Source organism: Saimiri boliviensis, chromosome 19, assembly GCF_048565385.1.
Source record: "Saimiri boliviensis isolate mSaiBol1 chromosome 19, mSaiBol1.pri, whole genome shotgun sequence".
Lineage (NCBI taxonomy): Eukaryota > Metazoa > Chordata > Mammalia > Primates > Cebidae > Saimiri > Saimiri boliviensis.
In genome coordinates, this window is record NC_133467.1 from 31,015,579 (window position 1) to 31,038,972 (window position 23,394).

The 23,394-nt window shown below is 46.6% G+C and overlaps 1 protein-coding gene across 4 annotated transcripts; it reads left to right on the forward strand.

Moving 5' to 3' along the window:
- The first annotated feature begins 413 nt into the window (after positions 1-413).
- Positions 414-21,647, forward strand: ITLN2 (intelectin 2). 4 transcript variants are annotated; one of them, XM_074389808.1, is made up of 10 exons: positions 414-754; positions 1,367-1,434; positions 7,290-7,345; positions 12,541-12,604; positions 15,307-15,420; positions 16,729-16,976; positions 17,310-17,468; positions 18,161-18,281; positions 19,480-19,583; positions 21,014-21,647. In XM_074389808.1, the coding sequence occupies exons 4-10, from the start codon at positions 12,547-12,549 to the stop codon at positions 21,164-21,166; spliced, it is 957 nt and encodes a 318-aa protein (XP_074245909.1). In that variant the 5' UTR covers positions 414-754; positions 1,367-1,434; positions 7,290-7,345; positions 12,541-12,546; the 3' UTR covers positions 21,167-21,647. The 4 variants fall into 4 exon arrangements, with proteins under 4 accessions (XP_074245909.1, XP_074245910.1, XP_074245912.1 ...); XM_074389809.1 differs by lacking the exon at positions 414-754 and having other exon boundaries at positions 786-1,434; XM_074389811.1 differs by lacking the exons at positions 414-754; positions 1,367-1,434 and adding an exon at positions 4,311-4,790.
- The last annotated feature ends 1,747 nt before the right edge of the window (positions 21,648-23,394 follow it).

Here is a 23,394-nt window from a genome sequence, read left to right on the forward strand (position 1 = left end):
ACATTTATATGGTGAGTAAAAGAACATTGAACTGGAAATGGAGGCAAAAATTCGTTGGGGCGTGGGAAGGAAAGCAATACAAATTAGGTAAATCACAGCGCCTACACTATCAGTTACCTACGACTTAAAATGCTGTATCTCAAAGAAGGAAACTGGAAACCTGTAGACAATGCAATGAAATGCAGATTCTTTTCTACTTCAGCTTGAGACCGCCCCCGGTACCTCGGGGTTGTGGGTGTCTTTGGGATCTGGGAGAGACTCAGGCCTGACCTGGCTCGATTCCCAAAGGACAGGCGAAGCTTCCACATGTGAGATCCCTGCGAGTGGATTCGAGCGCGTTCTTAAGATCCCGCAGGAGTCGCTTCCCAGAGCTAGCCGAGGCCTCTGGCTGGAGGCTACCTCGGCTAATTCGCTTCCTCCGAGGCTAATCTGGCCCAAAGGGGAAGCGCTGGGGCCACGATGCTGTGCCGCCCCGGGCCCAGTTAGGGAGGAGCGAACACCGGGACCTCGGGCTCTGGCGGGGCCAGAGGGACTCCAAGTGGCCGCTCGTCCTCCTGCTCTCCCTTGCTCTCATTTAGGGGCGGAAAACCTAATCGTGGAGGAGCTTTAATTCCCCAGGCCTTGATTGTAAGAAGGTGTAGTTTCCAAATCTTTGTGCGAGGAGGCTCAGCCCCTTGGCGAGCCTGGCGCCGGGCCTGAAGCGGGGCAGCGGGGACGCAGGGGGATGTTCCCTGCGCAGGGCTTGGAAGTGGAGGTGAGTGCAGGGGCGGCGCCGCGTCCTCTCCCCCAGGCTTCGCGGTCCCTTTTCTGACACCTTACCGGGACTGCGCCCCACTTCCCATCTCTGGGAGAGGAGATCCCGGCTAGACCGGTTCTGAACTTTTGTGATGCAGAATTATAGAAAGGGCAGAACTGGGGTGGGGAAAGAGAAAAAAAAAGAAAGAAAGAAAGAAAGAAAGGGCAGAACTGAAATGGCTGGGAGAGGCTAGCGCAAGGAATTTACAGGGAAGTTGGCTTAATTTACATTACCAAGAGCCGGGGCCTGGGGACCGGTCTTGGGGACGAGGGTACCCTAGGATTCGGTGGGTTAGGGGAGTGGGATTGTAGCAAATGAGGGAGAAGAGAAAGGGGATAATGAAAAATGTTACTGAGATGAACTATCCCTTTTCAATGTCTTTTGGGAGGCAGTGTAAAGAGGGCTCTGCCCCCTAATTATTTTGTGCTTATTTGGAATGTGATTTTCTCAATACGATCCCTCCAGGAGTCTTAACTTTACCAGCTGTTATGCTTTAATGTCAAAAATTATAACAAATGTTATCATTAACACTGATGTTTTGGGCTGAATTTTGTCCCCTCAAACCCTTAGGTTCAAGTTGTAACCTTCCAGTACCTTTGAGAATGTGACTGTATTTGAACATGGTGGCCTTTAAAGAGGTAATTAAGGTTAAATAAGGTCGTAGGGTGGGCTCCAATCCAATGTGACCGGTGTTCTCAGAAGCGATTAAGACGATAATACAGACCAAGGGTCGACTTTGTGAGGACACAGCAAGAGGGTGGCCTCAGAAGAAACCGAAGATGCTGACACCTTGATCTTGGATTTCTAGCCCCCAGAACTGTTCTTTAAGCCACTGTCTGTGGTTGTGTTAAAAATGGATACAGCTGTACTTACGGATGATGTCTATTGAATAGGCTTTTAATTTGTTGTTTTTTTCTTTTCATTTCTCAAAAAATCAGAGATGAGGTCTCACTATGTTATCCAGGCTGGTCTCGAATTCCTGGGCTCAAACAATCCTGCCTCAGCTCCTCAAAGTTCTGGGATGACAGGCATGACCCACTGCCTGGCTGAGTATGCCTTTATTTTAACTAACTAATTAATTTATTTATTTAGATACAGAGTTTCACCCTGTTGCCCAGGGAGGAGTGCAGTGGTGCAATCTCCGCTTACTGCAATCTCCGTCTCCAGGGTTCAAGCAATTCTCCTGCCTCAGCCTCCCGAATAGCTGGGATTACAGGCATGGGGACACCATCCCAGGCTAATGTTTCTATTTTTCATAGAGATGGGGTTTCACCATGTTGGCCAGGCTGGTCTTGAACTCCTGACCTCAGGTGATCTGCCTGCCTCAGCCTCCCAAAGTGCTGGGATTATAGGCCTGAGCCATGGCGCCCAGTGTGGTTGAGTATGCGTTTAATTTGTATAGGAAATATAATCTAGACATTACTCCATATTTCCATTCATCCTTGACAGTTTTACTCATAACTCAGTCTACTTTATCCAGAGTCTCTTGTGCCCCTTGGGGTTTCTGAATCTTCCCTTGGAGTCAGATCCTGCTGGGGCTCATACTTTTCTTTTTCTTTCTTTCTTTTTTTTTGAGATGAAGTCTCGTTCTACCGCCCAGGCTGGATGGAGTACAGCAGTGTGATCTCAACTCACTGCAAACATATATATAAACATATCTATATTTATATATTTATTTAAGTACAGCTGTACTTAAGGATGTTCTTAAAATATTTATATATTTATATAGATATGTTTATATATATTGAGATATATATAAACATATATGTTTATATCATAGCAGCTCTGTCCTATATAAACATAATGCAAATCACATATGAAATTTAAAACTTTCTGTTAACTCTGTTTAAAAAAGTAAAAAGAAATAAGTGGAATTAACTTTAGTAATATGTGTATGTGGCCAAAATATTATTTTAACATGGCTAACTTTTTTCTTAAAAAATGTTTTTAGCCAGGCATGGTGGCTCATGCCTGTAATCCCAGCACTTTGGGAGGCTGAGGTGGGTGGATCACAAGGTCCGGAGATCGAGACCATCCTGGCTAACATGGTGAAACCCCGTCACTACTAAAAAAAAAAAAAAATTAGCTGGGTGTGGTAGCACACACCTGTAGTCCCAGCTACTTGGAAGGCTGAGGAAGAAGAATCGCTTGAACCTGGGTGGATGTTGCAGTGAGCTGAGATCGCGCCACCGCACTCCAGTCTGGGTGACAGAGCAAGACTCCGTCTCAAAGAAAAAAAAAAGTTTTTTTTTTTAGGCGGAGTTTCGCTCTTGTTACCCAGGCTGGAGTGCAATGGCTCGATCTCGGCTCACCGCAACCTCCGCCTCCTGGGTTCAGGCAATTCTCCTGCCTCAGCCTCCTGAGTAGCTGGGATTACAGGCACACACCACCATGCCCAGCTAATTTTTGTATTTTTAGTAGAGACGGGGTTTCACCACGTTGACCAGGATGGTCTCGATCTGTCGACCTTGTGATCCACCCGCCTTGGCCTCCCAAAGTGCTGGGATTACAAGCTTGAGCCACCGCGCCCGGCCGAAAGTTTTTAAATAGTAGTAGGAGTCTCACTACATTTCCAAGGCTGGACTCCAAATCCTGACCTCAGACGAGTCTCCTGCCTTGGTCTCTCAAAGAGCTGGGGCTATGGGGATGAACCATTGTGCCCAGCCAAATTCTGATTACTTGTTTGAGGAACTTCCATATTGTTTTCTGCAGAGGTTGCACCATTTTACATTCCCACCAGCAATTCATAAGGGTTCCAATTTCTCTACATTCATACCAACATTCTTCTTTTTTTTTTTTTTTGAGATGGCCTTTTACTCTTGTCACCCAGGCTGAAGTACAATGGCACAATCTTAGCTGACTGCAACCTCTGCCTCCCGGGTTCAAGTGATTCTCCTGCCTCAGCCTCCCGAGTAGCTGGGATTATAGGTGTGCACCACCATGCCCAGCAAATTTTTGTACTTTTTTATTAGAGATGGGGTTTCACCATGTTGGCCAGGCTGGTCTCGAACTCCTGACCTCAAGTGATCCACCTGCCTTGGCCTCCCAAAGTGCTGAGATTACAGGCGTGAACCACCTCGCCCGGCTCATTCATACCAACATTTCTTGTTTTCTGTTCACCTCCCTCCCTCCCTGTGGTCATAACCATCCTAAAGGGTGTGAGGTGGTATTTCATTGAATTTTGATTTGTATTTCCCTAATGATGAGTGGTGCTGAATATCTTTTCATGTGCTTGGTGGCCATTTGTATATCTTCTTGGAAGACATGTTTATTCAAATCCTTTGCCCATTTTTTTTTTTTTCAACATCATACTGTAAGTCTTACTTTGCCCAAATTTTTAATTAGGTTGCTTGCTTTTTTGTTGTTAAATCATACATACAAGTTTATAAAACTTAAATCCATGTTTAATTGAATTTGTTTATGTTGTTTGGGCAGTCTTCCAAGTATTTTAATTTTGAGAAATATTTAAAAAATTGCAACAAAGTTTTGAAATAATATTTGAAGTCCAGTCAAAACGTTTTAATTTAGTTTTGTTTTTCTTTCTTTCTTTGTCTTTCTTTCTTTTCTTTTCTTTTCTTTTTTTTTTTTGAGATGGAGTCTTGCTCTGTCACCCAGGCTGGAGTACAATGGCACAATCTCAGCTCACTGCAACCTCCACCTCCTGGATTCAAGTGATTCTCCTGCCTCAGCCTCCTGAGTAGCTGGGATTATAGGCATGTGTCACCATGCCTGGCTAATTAAAACATTTTCATTACTAACACGATGCTGAAACATTTTTACTCCAACCCCAGTCTTGGTGAAAATCTGGCATGAATTAGCAAACAGAAGGATCAATAAGTAATTCCTGGAAACAAAACTTTTTGGAATTACAAAGGAGAGCAAGGGAAGCTAGGCCGGCAGGGCCCCCTGTGCAGGTCCAGCTTATCACCTGTGTCCTTTCCCTCCCTCTTCTTCCCGAAACTACAGTCCACTGGACAAAACAAGGCTCATTCAGGTGAGTTTGGGTTGGCTGAGGATTCCCTTTGATGCTACATTATCTGGGGAGCAGACATGAAGGAACAGATGGTATGTTCCACAGCTCCAAAGTGTTTAATGCTATCTAGTGTTTGTGCAGTGTTTTATAGGCTCTAAAGTGTTACACATCTCATTCCATTTGATGCTCATAATAACGCTGTGAGATGCCTTAATATCTTCACTTTACAACTGGGGAAATGGAGCTTCCCCAAGGGGATGGTGTTTGCTTTTCTAACCATGCTGCCATACTGTCTTGGTCCACTTTTTGCACCTGGGCCTTTATTTCTGGGTCTTTATCCTTGTTGTAGTGTGTGCTCAGAGGACTCTCTTGGATCTGGGTCTTCCTTTGCTTGTGAACCCAGGAATGGGTGCTTCAGATTTGTCGTTCTTTCCCTGATGCTGGATCAAGGTCCTTTGCCAGGAGGCTACAGACTCAACTGTGCTCTGTAGATAGGATGGATTTTAAGGATCTTTGGCTGAGAAAAGTTTCTTCCAACTTGGAGTAAAAATGGAAAATGTGTCTCCCAAATGCACTATGATGTTGCTTGAGTAAGAGTAATAAGAAGGCCAGGTGCGGTGGCTCACGCCTGTAATCCCAGCACTTTGGGAGGCCGAGGCCGGTGGATCACGAAGTCAAGAGATTGAGACCATCCTGGTCAACATGGTGAAACCCCGTCTCTACTAAAAATACAAAAAATTAGCTGGGCATGGTGGCGCGTGCCTGCAATCCCAGCTACTCAGGAGGCTGAGGCAGGAGAATTGCCTGAACCCAGGAGGCGGAGGTTGCGGTGAGCTGAGATCGCGCCATTGCACTCCAGCCTGGGTAACAAGAGCGAAACTCCGTCTCAAAAAAAAATATATATATATACGTGTGTATATATATATATATATATATATATATATATATATATATATATGTATATACGTGTGTATATACGTGTGTGTATATATATATACATGTGTGTGTATATATATATACATGTGTGTATATATATATATAATATTGGTTGATATTGAAACATTGAATAATAAACATACTTCACTGAATCCTTTTTGCATGGTCTAATAATTTTTACTTATTTTTCATGCAGTTGTGATCACTTTAGTGTTGTGTTTTTGTTTGTTTTTTTGAGAGAGGGTCTTGCTTCGTCATCCAGGTTGGAATGCAGTGGCTCACTGTAGCCTCAGTCTCCTGGGCCTAAGCCATCATCCCACCTTAGCCTTCCAAGTAGCTGGGACCACAGACATGCACCACTATGCCTGGATAATTTTTATTTTATTTATTTATTTTTGAGACAGAGTTTGGCTCTTGTTGCTCAGGTTGGAGTGCAATGGCATGATCTCATCTCGGCTCACCACAACCTCTGCCTTCTGGGTTCAAGTGATTCTCCTGTCTCAGCCTGCTGAGTAGCTGGGATTACAGACATGAGCCACCACGCCTGGCTAATTTTGTATTTTTAGTAGAGATGGAGTTTCTCTATATTAGTCAGTCTGGTCTTGAACTCCCTACCTCAGGTGATCCACCTGCCTCAGCCTCCCAAAGTGCTGTGATTACAGGCGTGAGCCACCATGCCCAGCCAATTTTTTTTTTTTTTTTTTTTTTTTTTTTTTTTTTTGTAGAGACAGGGTCCCACTATGTTTCCCAGGCTGGTCTCAAGTTCCACTCCTGGCTTCAAGCAACCCTCCTACCTCAGCCTCCCAAAGTGCTGGGATTACTGGTCTGAGCCACCATGCCCGGCCATCATTTTAGTTTTTAGAAGTTTTTTGTTGTTGCTGGTGGTTTTTTTCTTCTTCTTTTTTTTTTTTTGAGAAGGCATTTTGCTCTTATTGACCAGGCTGGAGTGCAATGGGACGGTCTCAGCTCACTGCAACCTCCGTCTCCTAGGTTCAAGCGATTCTCCTGCCTCAGCCTTCCAAGTAGCTGGGATTACAGGCGCTCAGCACCAGGCTTGGCTAATTTTTGTACTTTTAGTAGAGATGGGGTTTCACCATGTTGGGCAAGCTGGTCTCGAATTCCTGACCCTAGGTGATCTACCTGCCTCAGCCTCCCAAAGTGCTGGGATTACAGACCTAAGCCACCACACCTGGCCTAGAAATCTTTTATATTGCAGAAAAAAAACTATAGAAATTTGTTTTATTGCCAAGGAAATATTTAGAAATTTGGACTGACATCACCATGATAATTTACGGTAATGGGAAGGCGTTGACCTCAAGAACTTAGGGAGCAATTGATGACTCCTGGAAACACAGCATTTTGTGATATGCAGAGTAAACTTTGGGCCAGTGGTGTTTTCCCAGATCCTACTGTAATTTGGCCCTTTTCCGTCATCCCGAGCCCACAGCCACTTGACACAAAAGGCATATTCAGGAGGGCTTCCCTTTGATGCCACAACATCTAAGGTGCAGACCTTAGGGAGCAGATGGTGAGCCCAACAAGGATAAAGACATTAATATGATCTGATGTCTTAATGTTTTGTAGTACAAAGCGCACGGCTATGCATTATCTCCATTTGAACCTTACAACAGTTCTACAAGGTCAGTATAAATCCACAATTCCTCATCCACAATTGTAAATTTCCAAAAAACCTGTACCATATTCTATGACAAGGGTTGCCTTAGATTCTGTTGGAGATGTTAGCTATCTATGGTATGTTCAAACTGTTCCTTTTGCAAATCTTTAACTTTTTGAATTCTGAAACTCATCCGGTGCAGAGTTTAGGACAAGGAAGCGTGGACTTGAATTACTACCCCGATTTTACCTATGAGGAAACACAAACTTCTTGAAGGGACAGTCTTCCCCTAGGGGTAGGGGAAGGGCTCTTGGGCAGAGTGGGGCTGATGAATTGTAAGTAGGTGGTAGTGAAGGTTCCAGGTGAGGGTAGCTTCTGTCTACCCTGCCTCACTCTTTCTCTCCTGGTCTAACACAGCCTCTAAAGACCAAGGTGCCTGTAGCTTAGGCACCCATGGGTTGCTCTATCTCCTACTCTCTCCAATATGACTTCCAGCAGGCATGGCCTGCATCTGCAGGTATAGGCCCTTCCTAGGAATTTTGCATTTCTCTTACCAGATGATTGAAATACCACCAGTGGAGGAGATATTTAGCACAAAAGAACGTAAGATTTATTTTCGCAATCAAAGCAGTCCCAAATGAAATAGTCTCAGGAGGTAAATTATTTATTTGTTTATTTATTCAGAGACAGGGTTTTGCTCTGTCACCCAGGCTGGAGTACAGTGGCATGCTCACAGCTCACTGCAGTCTTGACCTCCCAGGCTCAAGTGATTCTCCCACCTGAGTAGCTAAGACTATAGGCACACACCACCATACCTGGCTAATGTGTGTGTGTGTGTGTGTGTGTGTGTGTGTGTGTGTGTATGTGTGTGTTGTTGTTGTTGTTGTTTTTAGACAGTCTCTCTTTGTCACTCAGGCTGGAGTGCAGTGGTGCAATCTTGGCTCATCACAATCTCGCCTTTCAGGTTCAAGCGATTCTTGTGCCTCAGCCTCCTGTGTAGCTGGGACTACAGGCGTGCACCACCATGCCCAGCTAATATTTGTATTTTTAGCTTGAACCTGGGAGGTGGAGGTTGCAGAGACTTTGTCTCCAAAAAAAAAAAAATCCAGAATTTACAAAGAAAGGTGCTAAGTGGATAATAAACATTTATTTATTTATTTTTGAGGTGGAATTTCACTTTTGTTGCCCAGGATGGAGTGTAATGGCACGATCTTGGCTCGTCACAACTTCCACCTCCTGAGTTCAAGCAATTCTCCTGCATCAGCCTTCCGAGTAGCTGGGATTACAGGCATGAACCACCATGCCTGACTAATTTTGTATTTTTAGTAGAGATGGGGTTTCCCCATGTTGGCCAGGCTGGTTTTGAACTCCTGACTTCAAGTGATCCACCCGCCTTGGCCTCCCAAAGTGCTGGGATTACAGGCGTGAGCCACTGCGCCTGGCCTAATTTTGTATTTTTAGTAGAGACAAGGTTTTTCCATGTTGGTCATGCTGGTCTTGAACTCCCGACCTCAGGTAATTCACCTACCTTGGCCTTCCAAAGTTGCTGGGATTGTAGGTGTGAGCCACGGCACCTGGGCCGGATAATAAATATTTATAAATACGTAATGGAAGCATCAGGTCCCCTTTCTACCACCTATGTTTTCCTTGCCATTCCCAGTAGAGTGGCAGGAGTCCTGGTACTGTGGAAAAAATCTACCATGGAAAATTACTTAAATTGACTGAAGTGTGCCACGGAGACGTGTTTTGCTCCCGTATGCCTCTGCATTTCGGCCAGTTCCTGGGCTCTCATTTACTCCTTTTCATCCATTTGTGGCTGCCGTTGTTTTTCCCTGGTTTCCTGTGTCCTGTTGTTCCTTCCCCAGCAGGACACCGCATCTCTTCCTTTCTTCCTTCAAAGCATTGGCAAGCACCAAGCTGTTGCATGCATTCTAACTTTTACTGAATATTTGATGTCGAAACATGGCATAGAGTAAATTATAACAAAGGGGAGAAAACTGTGAGATTTTGCACTGGCCATTTTCATTCCTAGTTTTTTTGGATTGGAGGAAGCATTCCTGTGTGTTTTTTAGTACCACCTGGAGTCAATGTCTTTCACTCAACTGATGCATGTTGAAGGCCTACTGTGTGCGTGGGCCTGGACATCTGGTAGAGAACCACAGACACAGACACAGTCTCTGTGTTTATACAGGAAGTTATTAAGCAAATGCCTATATAAGTAATCAAATAAAAAAACTCAAAAGTTTCATGAGAAGGAGCTTACACAATCTCCCAAACAGTAGTATTTAGGTTTCGGAAACAAAGGTCCATCAGAGCATAGTATGACATCTTCCAGGTTTGTCCTCTAGCGTCCTCTCCTTAGATTCCTGTCTGCGTCTGAGAGAGAGAGAGACTGCAAGAGACACTGAAAGAGCTGTGTCACTGAGGTCACTGAGACACTTGGAGACATGTCCCGCACTAGGGCCTATCATAGGAGCAGTGGGGCGTTTCCCTTCGCCAGCACCCTGCTAGGTGGGTGACTTCCGAGCCTTGAATAGCAAGGAGATGTGCTGGAGGCCTGGGAGTGAGAGGAAGCAGTGCCTTGAACACCAGCAACTTGTTCCTGACACCAGGTCCAGCATCAGAGGCAGCAGGGATGCCAAATCATAGGGTCGGCGGTCAGCTGTGGTCTCAGCAGTAGGCAGCGCTGAAAGGAGTCAGGGTGAGCTGGGAGTATGTGTGGAATGGAGAATGTTGTTAGCACACACAAGACTATGGACTTCAAAGGGGACCGGAAGTCTCCTTACAATGGGAGGGCAGGAAAGCCAGAGAAATTCCTGTGTCACTAATGCTAACTCATCATGACCCCTGGGCTGAGGTACCCCAGGGAAGTATCAGCTACATTAAAAAGAGTAACAGCCTGGCTTGGTGGTTCATACCCATAATCCCAGCACTTTGGCAGGCTGAGGCAGGAGGATCAATTGAGGTCAGGAGTTCAAGACTATCCTGGACAACATGGGGAGATCTTGTTTCTACAGAAAAAGTTTTAAATAATATGATGCTGATAATTCCACTGTGGTTATACATGACATATTCCTATTAATAGAAAACACGGCAGGGTGCGGTGGTGTTTAAAAATAAAGTTTTTAATTAAAAAAAAATATGTATATATATATTAGCCAGGTGTGGTGGTGCACACCTGTAGTCCCAGCTAGTCTGGATGCTGAGGCAGGAGAATCACTTGAACCCAGGAGGCAGAGGCTGCAGTGAGTTGAGATTATGCCACTGCACTCCAGCCTGGTGACAGAAAAAAAAAAAAAAAGAAAGAAAGAAAGAGAGAGAGAAAGCAAGCAAGCACGCATGCATACTTCAGGCGTGGTGTCTCATGCCTGTAATCCCAGAACTTTGGGAGGCCAAGGCAGAGGGAACACGAGGTCAGGAGTTTGAGACCAGCCTGGCTAACATGGTGAAACTCTATCTCTACTAAAAATACAAAAATTAGCCAGGCTCGGTGGCAGGTGCCTGTAATCCCAGCTACTCAGGAGGCTGAGGCAGGAGAATCACTTGAACCTGGGAGGCAGAGGTTGCAGTGAGCTGAGATTGTGCCACTGCACTCTATCGTGGGCGACAGGGCAAGACTCTGTCTCAAAAAAGGAAAACACACACTTATTTAAAAGTAAGGGACCATGATGTATGTAACTTAGCCTCAAATGGTTCAGAAATTTTTGTGTGTGTGTAATATATACATATATATATATATATATATATATATATATATAGAGAGAGAGAGAGAGAGAGAGAGAGAGAGGGAGAGAGAGAGCATAAATGATAAAGCAAATCGGGTGAAATATTAACAATAGTTGAACTGAGGTGAAGGGCATACAAGTGATTTTATACTATTGTTATTTTCGTAACATTTAATAAATTTTAAATGGTTTCTAAACAGAGTTAATAAAAATACAATTACAGCATGATACATGCAATAATTAGTGCTTGGACAATGCACGGTGGTGGGACCAAGGAAGGAACCATCAGCTTTGTCTGGGGGTGGGGGTGTCGGGGAAGGCTTCATAGAGAAGCTGAAGGAAAGACTGGAAGGACGATGTCTTCTTTTCCTCTATTTATTCATTTATTTATTTAAATTCTTTTCTTCTTCTTCTTTTTTTTTTTGAGATGGAGTCTTGCTCTGTTGCCAGGCTGGAGTACAGTGGGACGATCTCGGCTCACTGCAACCTCTGCCTCCTGGGTTCAAGTGATTCTCCTGCCTCAGCCTCCGAGTAGCCGGGATTACAGGTGCGCGCCACTGCACAGGGCTAAATTTTGTATTTTTAGTAGAGATGGAGTTTCACTGTGTTGGTCAGGCTGGTCTTGAACTCCTGACCTCAGGTGATCCACCCGCCTTGGCCTCCCAAAGTGCTGGGATTATAGGCGTGAGCCACTGCACCCGGCCAATTATTATTTTTAATTTCTTTCTCATGAGGTGTCACCTCAGTCTATAAGGATGACGTCTTGACAGAGCTGTGTCTAGGGGGCCTGGGCATCTGGGAGAGGAGGGGGAGGGAGAAGGCAGGGGAGGATTGTGACTTATTTGCAAATCTGAGTAGATACTACTACCTTGTATGGTCTGCCCTGGGAAAGCAGGACGCCCCTCCTTAGACGGCAACAGTCGTCCGTGTGGTCAGGAACACAGCTCCCTGCTTCTCCAGACAGTCACACATCCTTTCTCATTTCCAGGGCCCAGGCTCAGGTACCCTCAGAGGAAAGGGCATCAGAGGGAGGGGCCAGCAGCCTAGGCTGGTCAGGGCTGGGCTGGGCAGGGCTTGGGTGGTTTGGCTGTCTACATAAAGGGACCACACTTCACCCTGCATCAGGATCCTCTGCAGGGGAGCTCTGAGAGTCACCAGAAGGGAACGTTCAGCTCCTGGCATCTGTGAGACTGTAAGGAGGGAGCTGTCTGTGCTGGTGAGGAAGGTGTTTTTGATCCATCTGTGTGGGAGCAATGATGCCAGCTCAGGTCTGATCTCAGTGTCAGAGATTGAGTTTCAGGAAAATGAGCCCATGGCCCCTCGGGTATTTGTAGCGTTGGACAGCAGTGGGGGATATTCCGGGAGGTTCTAGAATGCTCACACGCCTGTCACTTTCCATTTGAGGTTTCCTGAGTCAGAAAGGTCAGGGAGTAAGAATGAGAAGATGACAAAGGAGGGGCCAGCCAGTGACATTCTGCATCTTGTTTTTCCTTAGAGGACAATGACCCGACTCAGATTCCTGCTGTTCCTGTCCGTGGTCACCAGTGGGTGCAGTGCAGGTAAATCACTGCTGCGAGTAGGAGCTGCAGTTCGCTGTGCGCCCCTCTGCTATGCAGGGCCCTGGGGGGAGTAGAGCCGGGCAGGGCTCTGAAGTCCAGGGCCGGAGGGGAAGTCCTGGAGAGGTACAGAACCCATGCTAAGCAGCCAACTTGAGGGGTGGACTGGCTGCTGGTTTCTGGTCTCCCCTGGGGTCTGGTCTGAAGCAGTCAGGATGTTAGCTCAGGTGTATCCTGGGGCCTGATTCTCTGCTTCTGTGGCTGTGAGGGGTTCATGGGTGAGAGAGTAAGAACTGTGTCCCTGCTCTTGTGGCCTTGGCCTCGGGATCCCAAGAGGGAGCTGGGTGATCAGTGCTGGGTCCAGGGTGTACCCTCCTCTAGTTGCCATCCGCATAATTCTATTCTTACAGTAGGCACAATAGTGATACTTTATCATTGACATTGGGTTCTATTGTTTATTTCAATCAGTTAAAAAAAGCACATTTACATATGACATCTCATTTGATCTCCATGAGTATAAAGAAGTTATTAATGCTGGGCGTGGTGGCTCACTCCTGTAATCCTAGCAATTTGGGAGGCGGAGGTGGGTGGATCACCTGAGGTCAGGTGTTCAAGACCAGCCTGGCCATCATGGTGAAACCCCATCTTTTAACAACAACAACAACAACAACAACAAGTTATTAATGACATCTTTTGTTTTGTTTTGCTTTTTTGAGACAGAGTCTTGCTCTGTGGTCAGGCTGGAGTACAGTGGCCCGATCTTGGCTCACTGCAACCTCTGCCTTCCAGGTTCAAGTGATTCTCCTGCCTCAGCCTCCTGAGTAGCTGAGACTACAGGCACGTGCCACCATACCCGGCTAATTTTTGTAGTTTTAGTAGAGACAAGGTTTCACCATGTTGGTCAGGATGGTTTCAATCTCTTTACCTCATGATTCGCCTGCCTCGGTCACCCAAAGTGGTGGGATTACAGGTGTGAGCCACCACACCTGGCCTAATGACGTCTTAAAGAAAAAGAGGATTAGAGATGGTAAGTGTCTGCCCAAGGAGGCACTGCCATCAGGGGTTGTCTGGGGTTTTATTTTAGTTTATTTTTATTTTTACGAAACAGAGTCTCACTCTGTCACCAGGCTGGAGAGCAGTGGTGCGATCTCTGCTCACTCTAACCTCTGCCTCCTGGTTCATGCGATTCTTCTGCCTCAGCCTCCTGAGTAGCTGGAATTACAGGTGTGTGCCACCACGCCCCACTAATTTTTGTATTTTTAGTAGGGGTTTCACCATGTTGGCCAGGCTGGTCTTGAACTCCTGACCTTGTGAACTGCCTGCCTCGGCCTCCCAAAGTGCTGGGATTACAGGTGTGAGCCACCATGCCCAGGCATCTGGGGTTTTGGGTCCTGTATTTTTTTTTTTTTTTTTGAGACAGCATCTTCTTCTGTCGCCTAGGCTGAAGTACAGTGGTGCGATCTCGGCTCACTGGAACCTCCACCTCCTGGGTTCAAGCGATTCTCCTGCCTCAGCCTCCCCAGTAGCTGGGATTACAGGTGCATACCACCACACCTGGCTAATTTTTTGTGTTGTTAGTACAGATGGGGTTTTGCTATATTGGCAAGTCTGGTCTCAAACTCTTGACCTCATGATCTGCCCACCTTGGCCTCCCAAAGTGCTAGGATTATAGGCGTGAGTCACCATGCCCAGGTGGAGTCATATAATTTTAAATACACTTTTTCCCACTCTACCAGTCTTTTGGAATAATTTCTAGGCTTTTAGACTAATATACATAGTCCTTCATCCACTGGCCTCTGTGAAGTTTTTGGCTTTGATTTCCACCCCTCTTTGTATCACAACGTATGGTCCAGCCACAGTAAGTGACTGACCTGTAGTTTTTAGCAGGCTGGGCAGGGCTGGGCTCTGCTATCACTACGGCCCATCTCATGGGCTTTCTTCTCTTCCTGGGGTGCACTCTCCCCTTTCCTTCCTGTTTTATAGCTGGCTCCCATTCTCCCATCAAAATCAGCCTGCTCTGAGTTACAGCTGGTCCCTTCCCCAGCAAGTTCCCAGGGCTCGGCCCACAGGTGGGCCTGCCCTCACATCTCAGTTGGGTCCCTTTCCATGTGCTCCTTCCCTGTAGAATGTAGTTTCCTGAAGAAATGTGTCCAGTTGTCTTTGCCCAGTGTCTAGATAGTTTACACAGTAGGGATTTAACTAAAGGTAGTCGAGTGGAAGATTCCAGGTGCTTCAGCTGTACCAGCTGTTGGATCAGATGATCTTAGCATAGAGAATCCCTGACCTCCTGGGATTTCAGAGCAGAGTGACGAGTTGATACAGAGGCAGAGGTTGGCCAGGAAAGATGGTGTCAGTGGCCAGACTTTTTGTTTTGTTTTGTGAGACGGCATCTAGCTCTGTTACCCAGGCTGGAGTGCAATGGCACGATCTCGGCTCACTGCGACCTCCGCCTCCCGGGTTCAAGTGATTCTTCTGGCTCAGCCTCCCAAGTAGCTGGGACTACAGGTGTGTGCCACCACGCCTGGCTAATTGTTTGTATTTTTAATAGAGAGGAGGTTTCACCATGTTGTCCAGGATGGTCTCTATCTCCTAACCTCGTGATCTGCCTGCCTTAGCCTTCCAAAGTGCTGAGATTACAAGCATGAACCACCACTCCCAGCATCAGTGGTCAGACTTGTAATGAGAATGATTCTCACATCTTTTAGCAGCAGCCTCTTCTCTTGAGATACTCTCAAGGATGGGTGGAACCTGTGCCTCCTCCTTTTCTTCCCTGCCTAGAAGCTGCAAGGAAATCAAGGAACGTTGCCATAGAGCAGGTGGTGAGTAACGAGCCAACTCAGCATTCTCTCTTTGATGCCACTTTTTAGGTCAACAGAGCCCACTCCTAGAAATCAGGAGGAACATACCCATGTGGAGCCTGTTCTGCCCCCAGCTCCTACTCAAGGAGGTTTCCGGTGGGAATTTTGAGGCTTTTGTGTCCCATTTCAGTCCCACAATCTTCTGAACACAGAGAGTACAGTGTTCCTGGCGATGCTTAGCGTGGCGGCAAGAACTGCGATGAATCTTTTGCCCCTACTTGCCCCGGGGTGATAGAGGCTGGCAGAAAACCTGAAACTCCCGAGCCAGAGACAAAGAGCTTTATTAATCACAGGAATAGCAGTAGCCAGAGCATCAGCATTTTCTTGTACTGCGCCAGGTGACATCTGCACAAGTAGTGGCTTTGTCAAGCAGGCTGACAAATTTGGGTGGCAAAGAAACGACAAGGCCTCTTTAGAGCCAGAGTGTTTATGACTCACACAGAAAGCAAATTCAAGATCGGAAGAAGTGTCAGCTTCTCCCATCCGTTGTCCCACAAGATGGCACGGAAAAGAAGAAGGTGGCAACCCAACATGGGCAGTGGCTGAGAGCCGGTCCGTGCTGCCATAGCCGTTCCATAGCCTGTATACCTTACGGTGTGGGGGCGAGAGGCAAAAAGCCTCATATAACTCTTCAGAACCCAGGAGGTCACAGTCATGACAGCCGTCTCATGACAGCTTCCACGAAGATAGGGAGCGGGTGAGAAGTGATCTCGTTGCAGTTCCTCTCAAGCTTCCCAGCTTTCCATGTTTCAGGGAGATCACAGGCTTTCCTGCAAGGCTTAGGTCAGCTGTCCCTACGTGGCCTACGCATGAACGTGCAAGGTCATTGGGATGCCACAGAGGAGCCAGTCTCCTGCAGGCTTGTGAACAGGAGGGGAGCTCTGAGCTTAGGGAAGCTGACTCTTACAAAATGGGCACAACCTTTTGCTCTGAGCTGCAGAGAGGCCCCATCCTGTCGTAGACGCAGATGTGGCTGTGTGCTGATTTCTGGCCTCTCCTGGCCACAGGGTGGCACTGTCGAGAGGGAGATCCATCTGTCTCTCTTCCAATGCTATTTGCTCCACAACTCTGAAAGGATAGTGTGAAGCCAAGGCAGTCAGTGCCTCTGCTCCTAGGTAGGCAGAACACAAGACGCGTGGAGCATCATCTTCCAAGTACGTGTTGGAGCCTTCAGAGTGCACTTTTGACTTCCTAGGGCTTTTCTATTCATGGGGCTGAGATGGACCCTGAGCTATAGACAGGGAGCTTCTGGGACGATTCTCTCTACAGATGGCCTGTATTTTCTCCGCACCGAGAATGGTGTTGTCTACCAAACCTTCTGTGACATGACCTCTGGGGGTGGCGGCTGGACCCTGGTGGCCAGTGTGCACGAGAATGACATGCGTGGGAAGTGCACGGTGGGCGATCGCTGGTCCAGTCAGCAGGGCAACAAAGCAGACTACCCAGAGGGGGACGGCAACTGGGCCAACTACAACACCTTTGGGTCTGCAGAGGCGGCCACGAGCGATGACTACAAGGTTGGTGCCACTTCCCACCTGCTTGGGTCAGGGTGAGGAGTGGAGTGTGGCTGGCCACAGGCCAGGAGGGAGGGAGGGCTGGAAGGTGGGATGTGGGGAAGGGCTGGAGAAGAACAGAGAAATACATGTCTTGAATCACAACTTCCTCCCAACAAGGCCATTAGGTCCCTGGGTGGTGGTGGGATCATCTGTTGGGAGTGGGGTGTCTGAGCATGTCTGGCCATCTGCCCACCTGGAGTCCAGAGCTCTCAGCCCAGCTGAGGCTGCATGTGTGGGCCTTTTACCTCCTGGGACCTTGTGGCCCCATCAGACTCAGTGTCTGTTGCTTTCCAGAACCCCGGCTACTATGACATCCAGGCCAAGGACCTGGGCATCTGGCATGTGCCCAACAAGTCCCCCATGCAGCACTGGAGAAACAGAGCCCTGCTGAGGTACCGCACCAACACTGGCTTCTTCCAGAGCCTGGGACATAATCTGTTCGGCCTCTACCAGGTACACAGGGCTGCTGGCTGGGGGCACTTTCTTTGGCAACTAGAGAGCCAAGTGTTTGGGGTAGGGGACAGATCCGTTCTGTGCTTCCACATCACTACTGAGTGGTTGGCTGTTTCTCTTTCCTTTGGTTCACTGCAAACTCATGTCCAGCCTCTCAGAAACTCTAAGCCAGGCAAGGAAGAGGCCGGTGGGACAGGAGAGCATAGGGAGAAAGGGACAGGGATGAGGGGCTTGGGGCTGTTGGGGAGACACAGCTATTGGGAAAAGGAGTCACTATTATTATTGTTTTTTACTGAGATGGAGTCTCACTCTATCTCTAAGGCTGGAGTGCAGTGGCGTGATCTCAGCTCATTGCAACCTCTGCCTCCTGGGTTCAAGCAGTTCTCCTGCCTCAGCCTCCTGAGTAGCTGCGACTACAGGCGTGTGCCACCACACCCAGCTAATTTTTTATTTTTAGTAGAGACAGGGTTTCATCATGTTGGCCAGGCTGGTCTTGAACTCCTGACCTTAGGTGCTCCACCTGCCTTGGCCTCCCAAAGTGCTGGGATTACAGGCATGAGCCACCAGGCCCGGCAGGAGTCACTATTATGATGATTCATTTTGGTTAATGGCAGTTAACTTGAAACCCCCCTCCCCCCGCTATGGCAGCATCTCTAATGCCCTCACAAAACCTCTCTTCTTGGTGTCTGCAGAAATACCCAGTGAAATACGGATTAGGGAAATGTTGGAATGACAATGGCCCAGCCATACCTGTGGTCTATGACTATGGTGATGCTAAGAAGACTGCATCTTATTACTCACCATACGGTCAACGTGAGTGTTTGCTCCCTAGCCCCATCATAAATATTTTCTTGCTCTCTTGGAGAAGGGTGGCAGATAGCAACAATTAATAATTGCTCTGATTGGCCGGGCGCGGTGGCTCAAGCCTGTAATCCCAGCACTTTGGGAGGCCGAGGCGGGTGGATTACGAGGTCAAGAGATCGAGACCATCCTGGTCAACATGCTGAAACCCCGTCTCTACTAAAAATACAAAAAAATTAGCTGGGCGTGGTGGCGCGTGCCTGTAGTCCCAGCTACTCAGGAGGCTGAGGCAGAAGAATTGCCTGAACCTAGGAGGCGGAGGTTGCGGTGAGCCGAGGTCGTGCCATTGCACTCCAGCCTGGGTAACAAGAGCGAAACTCCGTCTCAAAATAATAATAATAATAATAATAATAATAATAATAATAATAATAATTGCCCTGATTTACTGAGCACTTAAAATGCACCAAACTCTTTTCTGGGAACTTAAGAGGATTTTGTGTCATTTAATTATCATGAGAAAACTCTGAAGTTAGAATTGCTGTTACCCCTATTTCACAGAATGTAATCCCAGGCTTCTCATCACCACCTTGTACAGCCTCTTATAATAGTTAAGAAAAGGTGCACACTGAGGTTCACAGGAAAGACCCACTAGCAGAGTGGTGAGAGAGATTTACTTTTATGAAGGATAACTATTAATTATCTTACAAAAGACAGTTTTCAGTATAATAAGGCCACAGAGGTTAAGTTGTGGATGAAAAACTGAAAGACACCACTGTTGTCCTTTGATATTCTGATGAAAGCAGGTGACAGTCATGAAAATCAACCCATGGTAGTTGGATGAGAAGTGTGTATACCGCAACAGGCAGCCATATCCGATCATTGCTTATTCCTGCTGGGCCTTCTCAGATCGTTTTGGTAATCTTTCTGCAGAGTGTAGTTTCTCCTGTAAGCTGTAGGCAGACAGGGGACCTTTTGTGAGCGCCACCCTTTGTCCTCTTGCCCCAGATGAAAAGAGGTTTCCTTGGGGACAAGTTTAGGACGACGAGCACCAGCCACTTGCCATAGGGGTGCTGGGCTGAACCCCTGCATCCTGGAGTGATTAGTTGCAGCCTCAGCTTTTGGTTTAGGGAATCCCTGGACTGAACAATGGGAAGCTGCTTCTAGTTCCTCCTTTGAATGCTTGGCCCTTTCTTTGCCTCTTCTTTTTCAGTGGAATTTGTTGCAGGATTCGTCCAGTTCAGGGTGTTTAATAATGAAAGAGCAGCCAATGCCCTTTGTGCTGGGATAAGAGTGACTGGCTGTAACACTGAGCATGTGAGTTTTTGCGGAGATCAGTGGCCCATGTGTTTGCATGTGTGTGTGTGCGCGCGTGTGTGCACCTGTGTGGTGTGTAGCAGTGTGTGTCTCTGTGGTTACTTGCTTATTCTCATTATTCTGTTTACTCTCATTACTCTTTTGATGATGTCTTATGAATATAATTATTTTTAATTTTTTCTTTGAAGAGTCCTGATTTTTAGTAAAAAATGAAGTGTTTAGAAGTTTGGAGTAATAGATGCCAGAAGTTGAGTATAATTTATTTATTTATTTTTTGAGATGGATTCTTGCTCTGTCGCCCAGGCTGGAGTGCAGTGGTGCGATCTCAGCTCACTGCAACCTCCACCTTCCCAGTTCAAACGATTCTTCTGCCTCAGCCTCTCGAGTAGCTGGGGCTACAGACACGTGCCATCACGCCCGGCTAATTTTTTGTATTTTTAGTAGAGATGGGGTTTCACCATATTAGCCAGGATGGTCTTGATCTCCTGACCTCATGATCTGCCCACATCAGCCTTTCAAAGTGCTGGGATTACAGGCGTGAGCCACCGTGCCTGGCCGATTATAATTTATTTAATGAAATTCAGTTTATCAAAATTTTATTTATTTATTTATTTATTGAGATGGGGTTTCACCATGTTGGTCAGACTGGTCTCGAACTGCTGACCTCAGGTAATCCACTCGCCCCGGCCTCCCAAAGTGCTGGGACTACAGGCGTGAGCCACTGCGCCCGGCTCAAAGTTTTCATTTATGGTTAGCACTTTGTGTGTTTTCTATAAGACGTACCTCCTTACACTGAGGCCATGAAAATATTCTCCAATATTAATCTTAACTTCTAGAAGTTTTATATTTTTATTGTTCTTTCAGTCTTGTAGGAGAGAGCACCATAGCTGTAGTGGTTGGAGATTGTATTTGAGGGATATCCTGTGCCTGGGGGCTGGAGGAAGAGAGCATCAGAACCAGCAAGAACAGGGGCATTCACTTAGGGCCCCCTTCCCTCCCCAACTGACAGTCTGAACTCACAGCCACATCTTTACTTCCCTGCCTCACCTATCAGCGTGTGCATTTTCCAGCTAAGATGAGGCGGCTGTGTGCTCATGGAGGGACTCGCAGATTAGAATTCAGAGGATTCTGGCTATATGGGCACTGGAGGTGGACTAGAATACGTGTCTTTCTGCCCTTTTCCTTGACAACCTTCTCCACTTGCTCCTTAGACTGTCCATTAGTACATGTTTGCGTATGTTCCTGCATGCATTGCTTCTTTAAAATACATGCACAGGGCCGGGTGCGGTGGCTCATGTCTGTAATCCCAGCAATTTGGGAGGCCAGGGCGGGTGGATCACTTCAGGTCTGGCGTTCAAGACCAGCCTTGGGCTCACTGGTGTCAGCAGCCAATCAAATCCCTCACGGTGTCTCCTCTTTCTGTTGCCCAGCACTGCATCGGTGGAGGAGGGTTCTTCCCAGACGGTAATCCCCGTCAGTGTGGGGACTTCTCTGCCTTTGACTGGAATGGATATGGAGCTCACGTTAAGGGCAGCTGCAGTCAGCAGATAACGGAGGCCGCTGTACTCTTGTTCTATAGATGAGAGAGATCTCTGCAGTGTGGGGATGAGAATCCATCTTCTAACGCTAGCTATTTGGAGACAGAAAAACTGGCATTCTAACAAGGAGGAGGGGAGAATAAATTACATCAATCTGTAACTCTATGTTTCTTTGAATTCTTTTTACAAACTGGCTAATATGTTGAGGGATATTTTAAAAGAATACCTATGGTTCTGGTGAATTCCACCTCAGATATTCTGGGCTTGTACAGTGGCTAGGAAGAACCCACTGAATAAAAATAAGTGTTCACTGGCCGGGCGCAGTGGCTCAAGCTTGTAATCCCAGCACTTTGGGAGGCCGAGGCGGGTGGATCACGAGGTCGAGAGATCGAGACCATCCTGGTCAACATGGTGAAACCCCGTCTCTACTAAAAATACAAAAAATTAACTGGGCATGGTGGCACGTGCCTGTAATCCCAGCTACTCAGGAGGCTGAGGCAGGAGAATTGCCTGAACCCAGGAGGCGGAGGTTGCGGTGAGCTGAGATCGCGCCATTGCACTCCAGCCTGGGTAACAAGAGTGAAAACTCCGTCTCAAAAAAAAAAAAAAAAAAAAAAATAAGTGTTCACTTCAGCAACACATATACTACAATTGGAATAATACAGAGAAGATTATTCAAAAGATATAAAAATTTGAAAAATAAAAAGACATTCTGGGCCAGGGATGGTGGCTCATGCCTGTAATCCCAGCACTTTGGGAGGCCGAGGTAGGTGGATTGCCTGGGGTCAGGAGTTTGAGACCAGCCTGAGCAACATGGTGAAACTTAATCTTCACAAGAAGTACAAAAATTAGCTAAGTGATAACGTGTGCCCTCAATCCAGTACGACTGATACCCTTATAAGAAGAGAAGAGAGGCAGACACAGACACACACAGAGGGAAGGCAGCCATATGAAGAGGGAGGCAGAGCGTGCAGTTACGTGGCCGCAAATCAAGAAATACCGAGGATTGGCCAGGTATGGTGCTTCACGCCTATAATCCCAGTACTTTTGGATGGTGAGGTGGGAGGATCGCTTGAGCCCAGGGGTCTGAGACTAGCCTTGGCAAAAAACAATGAAACCTTGTTTCTATCAAAAACAAAAAACAAACACAAAAACAAACCAAGGAACGCTTTCTGCCTGAAGCTGGAAGAGGCAAGAAAAGATCCTTCTGCAGAGTCTTTGGATAGAGCATAACCATGCTGATGCCTTAATTTTGGACTTCTAAGTTCTGAAAGAGTGCAATTACTTAAAATTACTCTCTAGGTTATGAAAATTTGTTATGGCAACCCTAGGAAACCATACAATTGTGTCTTATTCGTTTTTTTTTCTTTCTACTAGTTTGAAAAATTGCATACTTTTTTTCTGTCCTTTTAGTGGCTACTCTAGAACAGCAGCCTTCACGAATGTTTTCTATTTGTGTGTTCATTTCTTTACAAGCATTAATTGAGAGCCTGTTATATGCCAGAACATACACTAGATGCTGGGGATATAGTAACAAGTCAGGTAAACATTTCTGCCTTTCTGGAGATTGTATTCTAGTACCAGGAAGCATATGATATGCAATAAAAAAAAAGTGATAGAATGTCAAGTTAAAAAAAAATTTTTTTTTTAAATTTTCTTTTTAGAGATGGAGTTTCACCATGTTGGTCAGGATGGTCTCGATCTCTTGACCTTGTGCGTGATCTGCCTGCCTCAGTCTCCCAAAGTGCTGGGATTACAGGCATGAGCCACTGTGCTTGGCCAATTTTTTTTTTTTTTTAAACCAAGTCTCTTTATGTTGCCCAGGCTGTTCTTGAACTCTTGGGCTCAAATGATGCTCCTGCTTCAGCCTCCCAAAATGCTGGGATTACAGCTGTGAGCCACCACACCCAGGCTAGAATGTGAACTTCTAAAAGTGCTGTGGAGAAAAAGAAAGTTGAGTAGGAACATAGATATATTGGGGGTGGTGGTGGTTTACCACTTTAATAGATCTTTAGAGAAGGCTTCAGTGAGAAGGTGACATTCAGGAAAGGTCTGAAGAAGAAGGTGAGGGATTGAGCCACGAGGTACCACGCAGAGCGAACAGCAACTGCTAAGACCTTGCAGTGGGAGTGTCTTCACTGTGTTCGGGAGCTGTAAGGCGGTTTGGCTAGCAGAAGCTGAATAAGTACGGAGGAGAACAGCGGGTCATGACAGCAGAAAGGTAAGATGGGGACAGATTGTGTAGGATATTGTGGGCCTTCTGGGCAGGACTA

What these genes read in the sequence shown, in the direction of transcription:
- ITLN2 (XM_074389808.1), top strand. Translation starts at nt 12,547, where the DNA reads ATGACCCGACTCAGATTCCTGCTGTTCCTGTCCGTGGTCACCAGTGGG. An exon ending in CACCAGTGGGTGCAGTGCAG is followed by an intron (nt 12,605 to 15,306) that starts GTAAATCACTGC and finishes CACATCTTTTAG; the next exon opens with CAGCAGCCTCTTCTCTTGAG. An exon ending in ATCTGTTCGGCCTCTACCAG is followed by an intron (nt 17,469 to 18,160) that starts GTACACAGGGCT and finishes TGGTGTCTGCAG; the next exon opens with AAATACCCAGTGAAATACGG.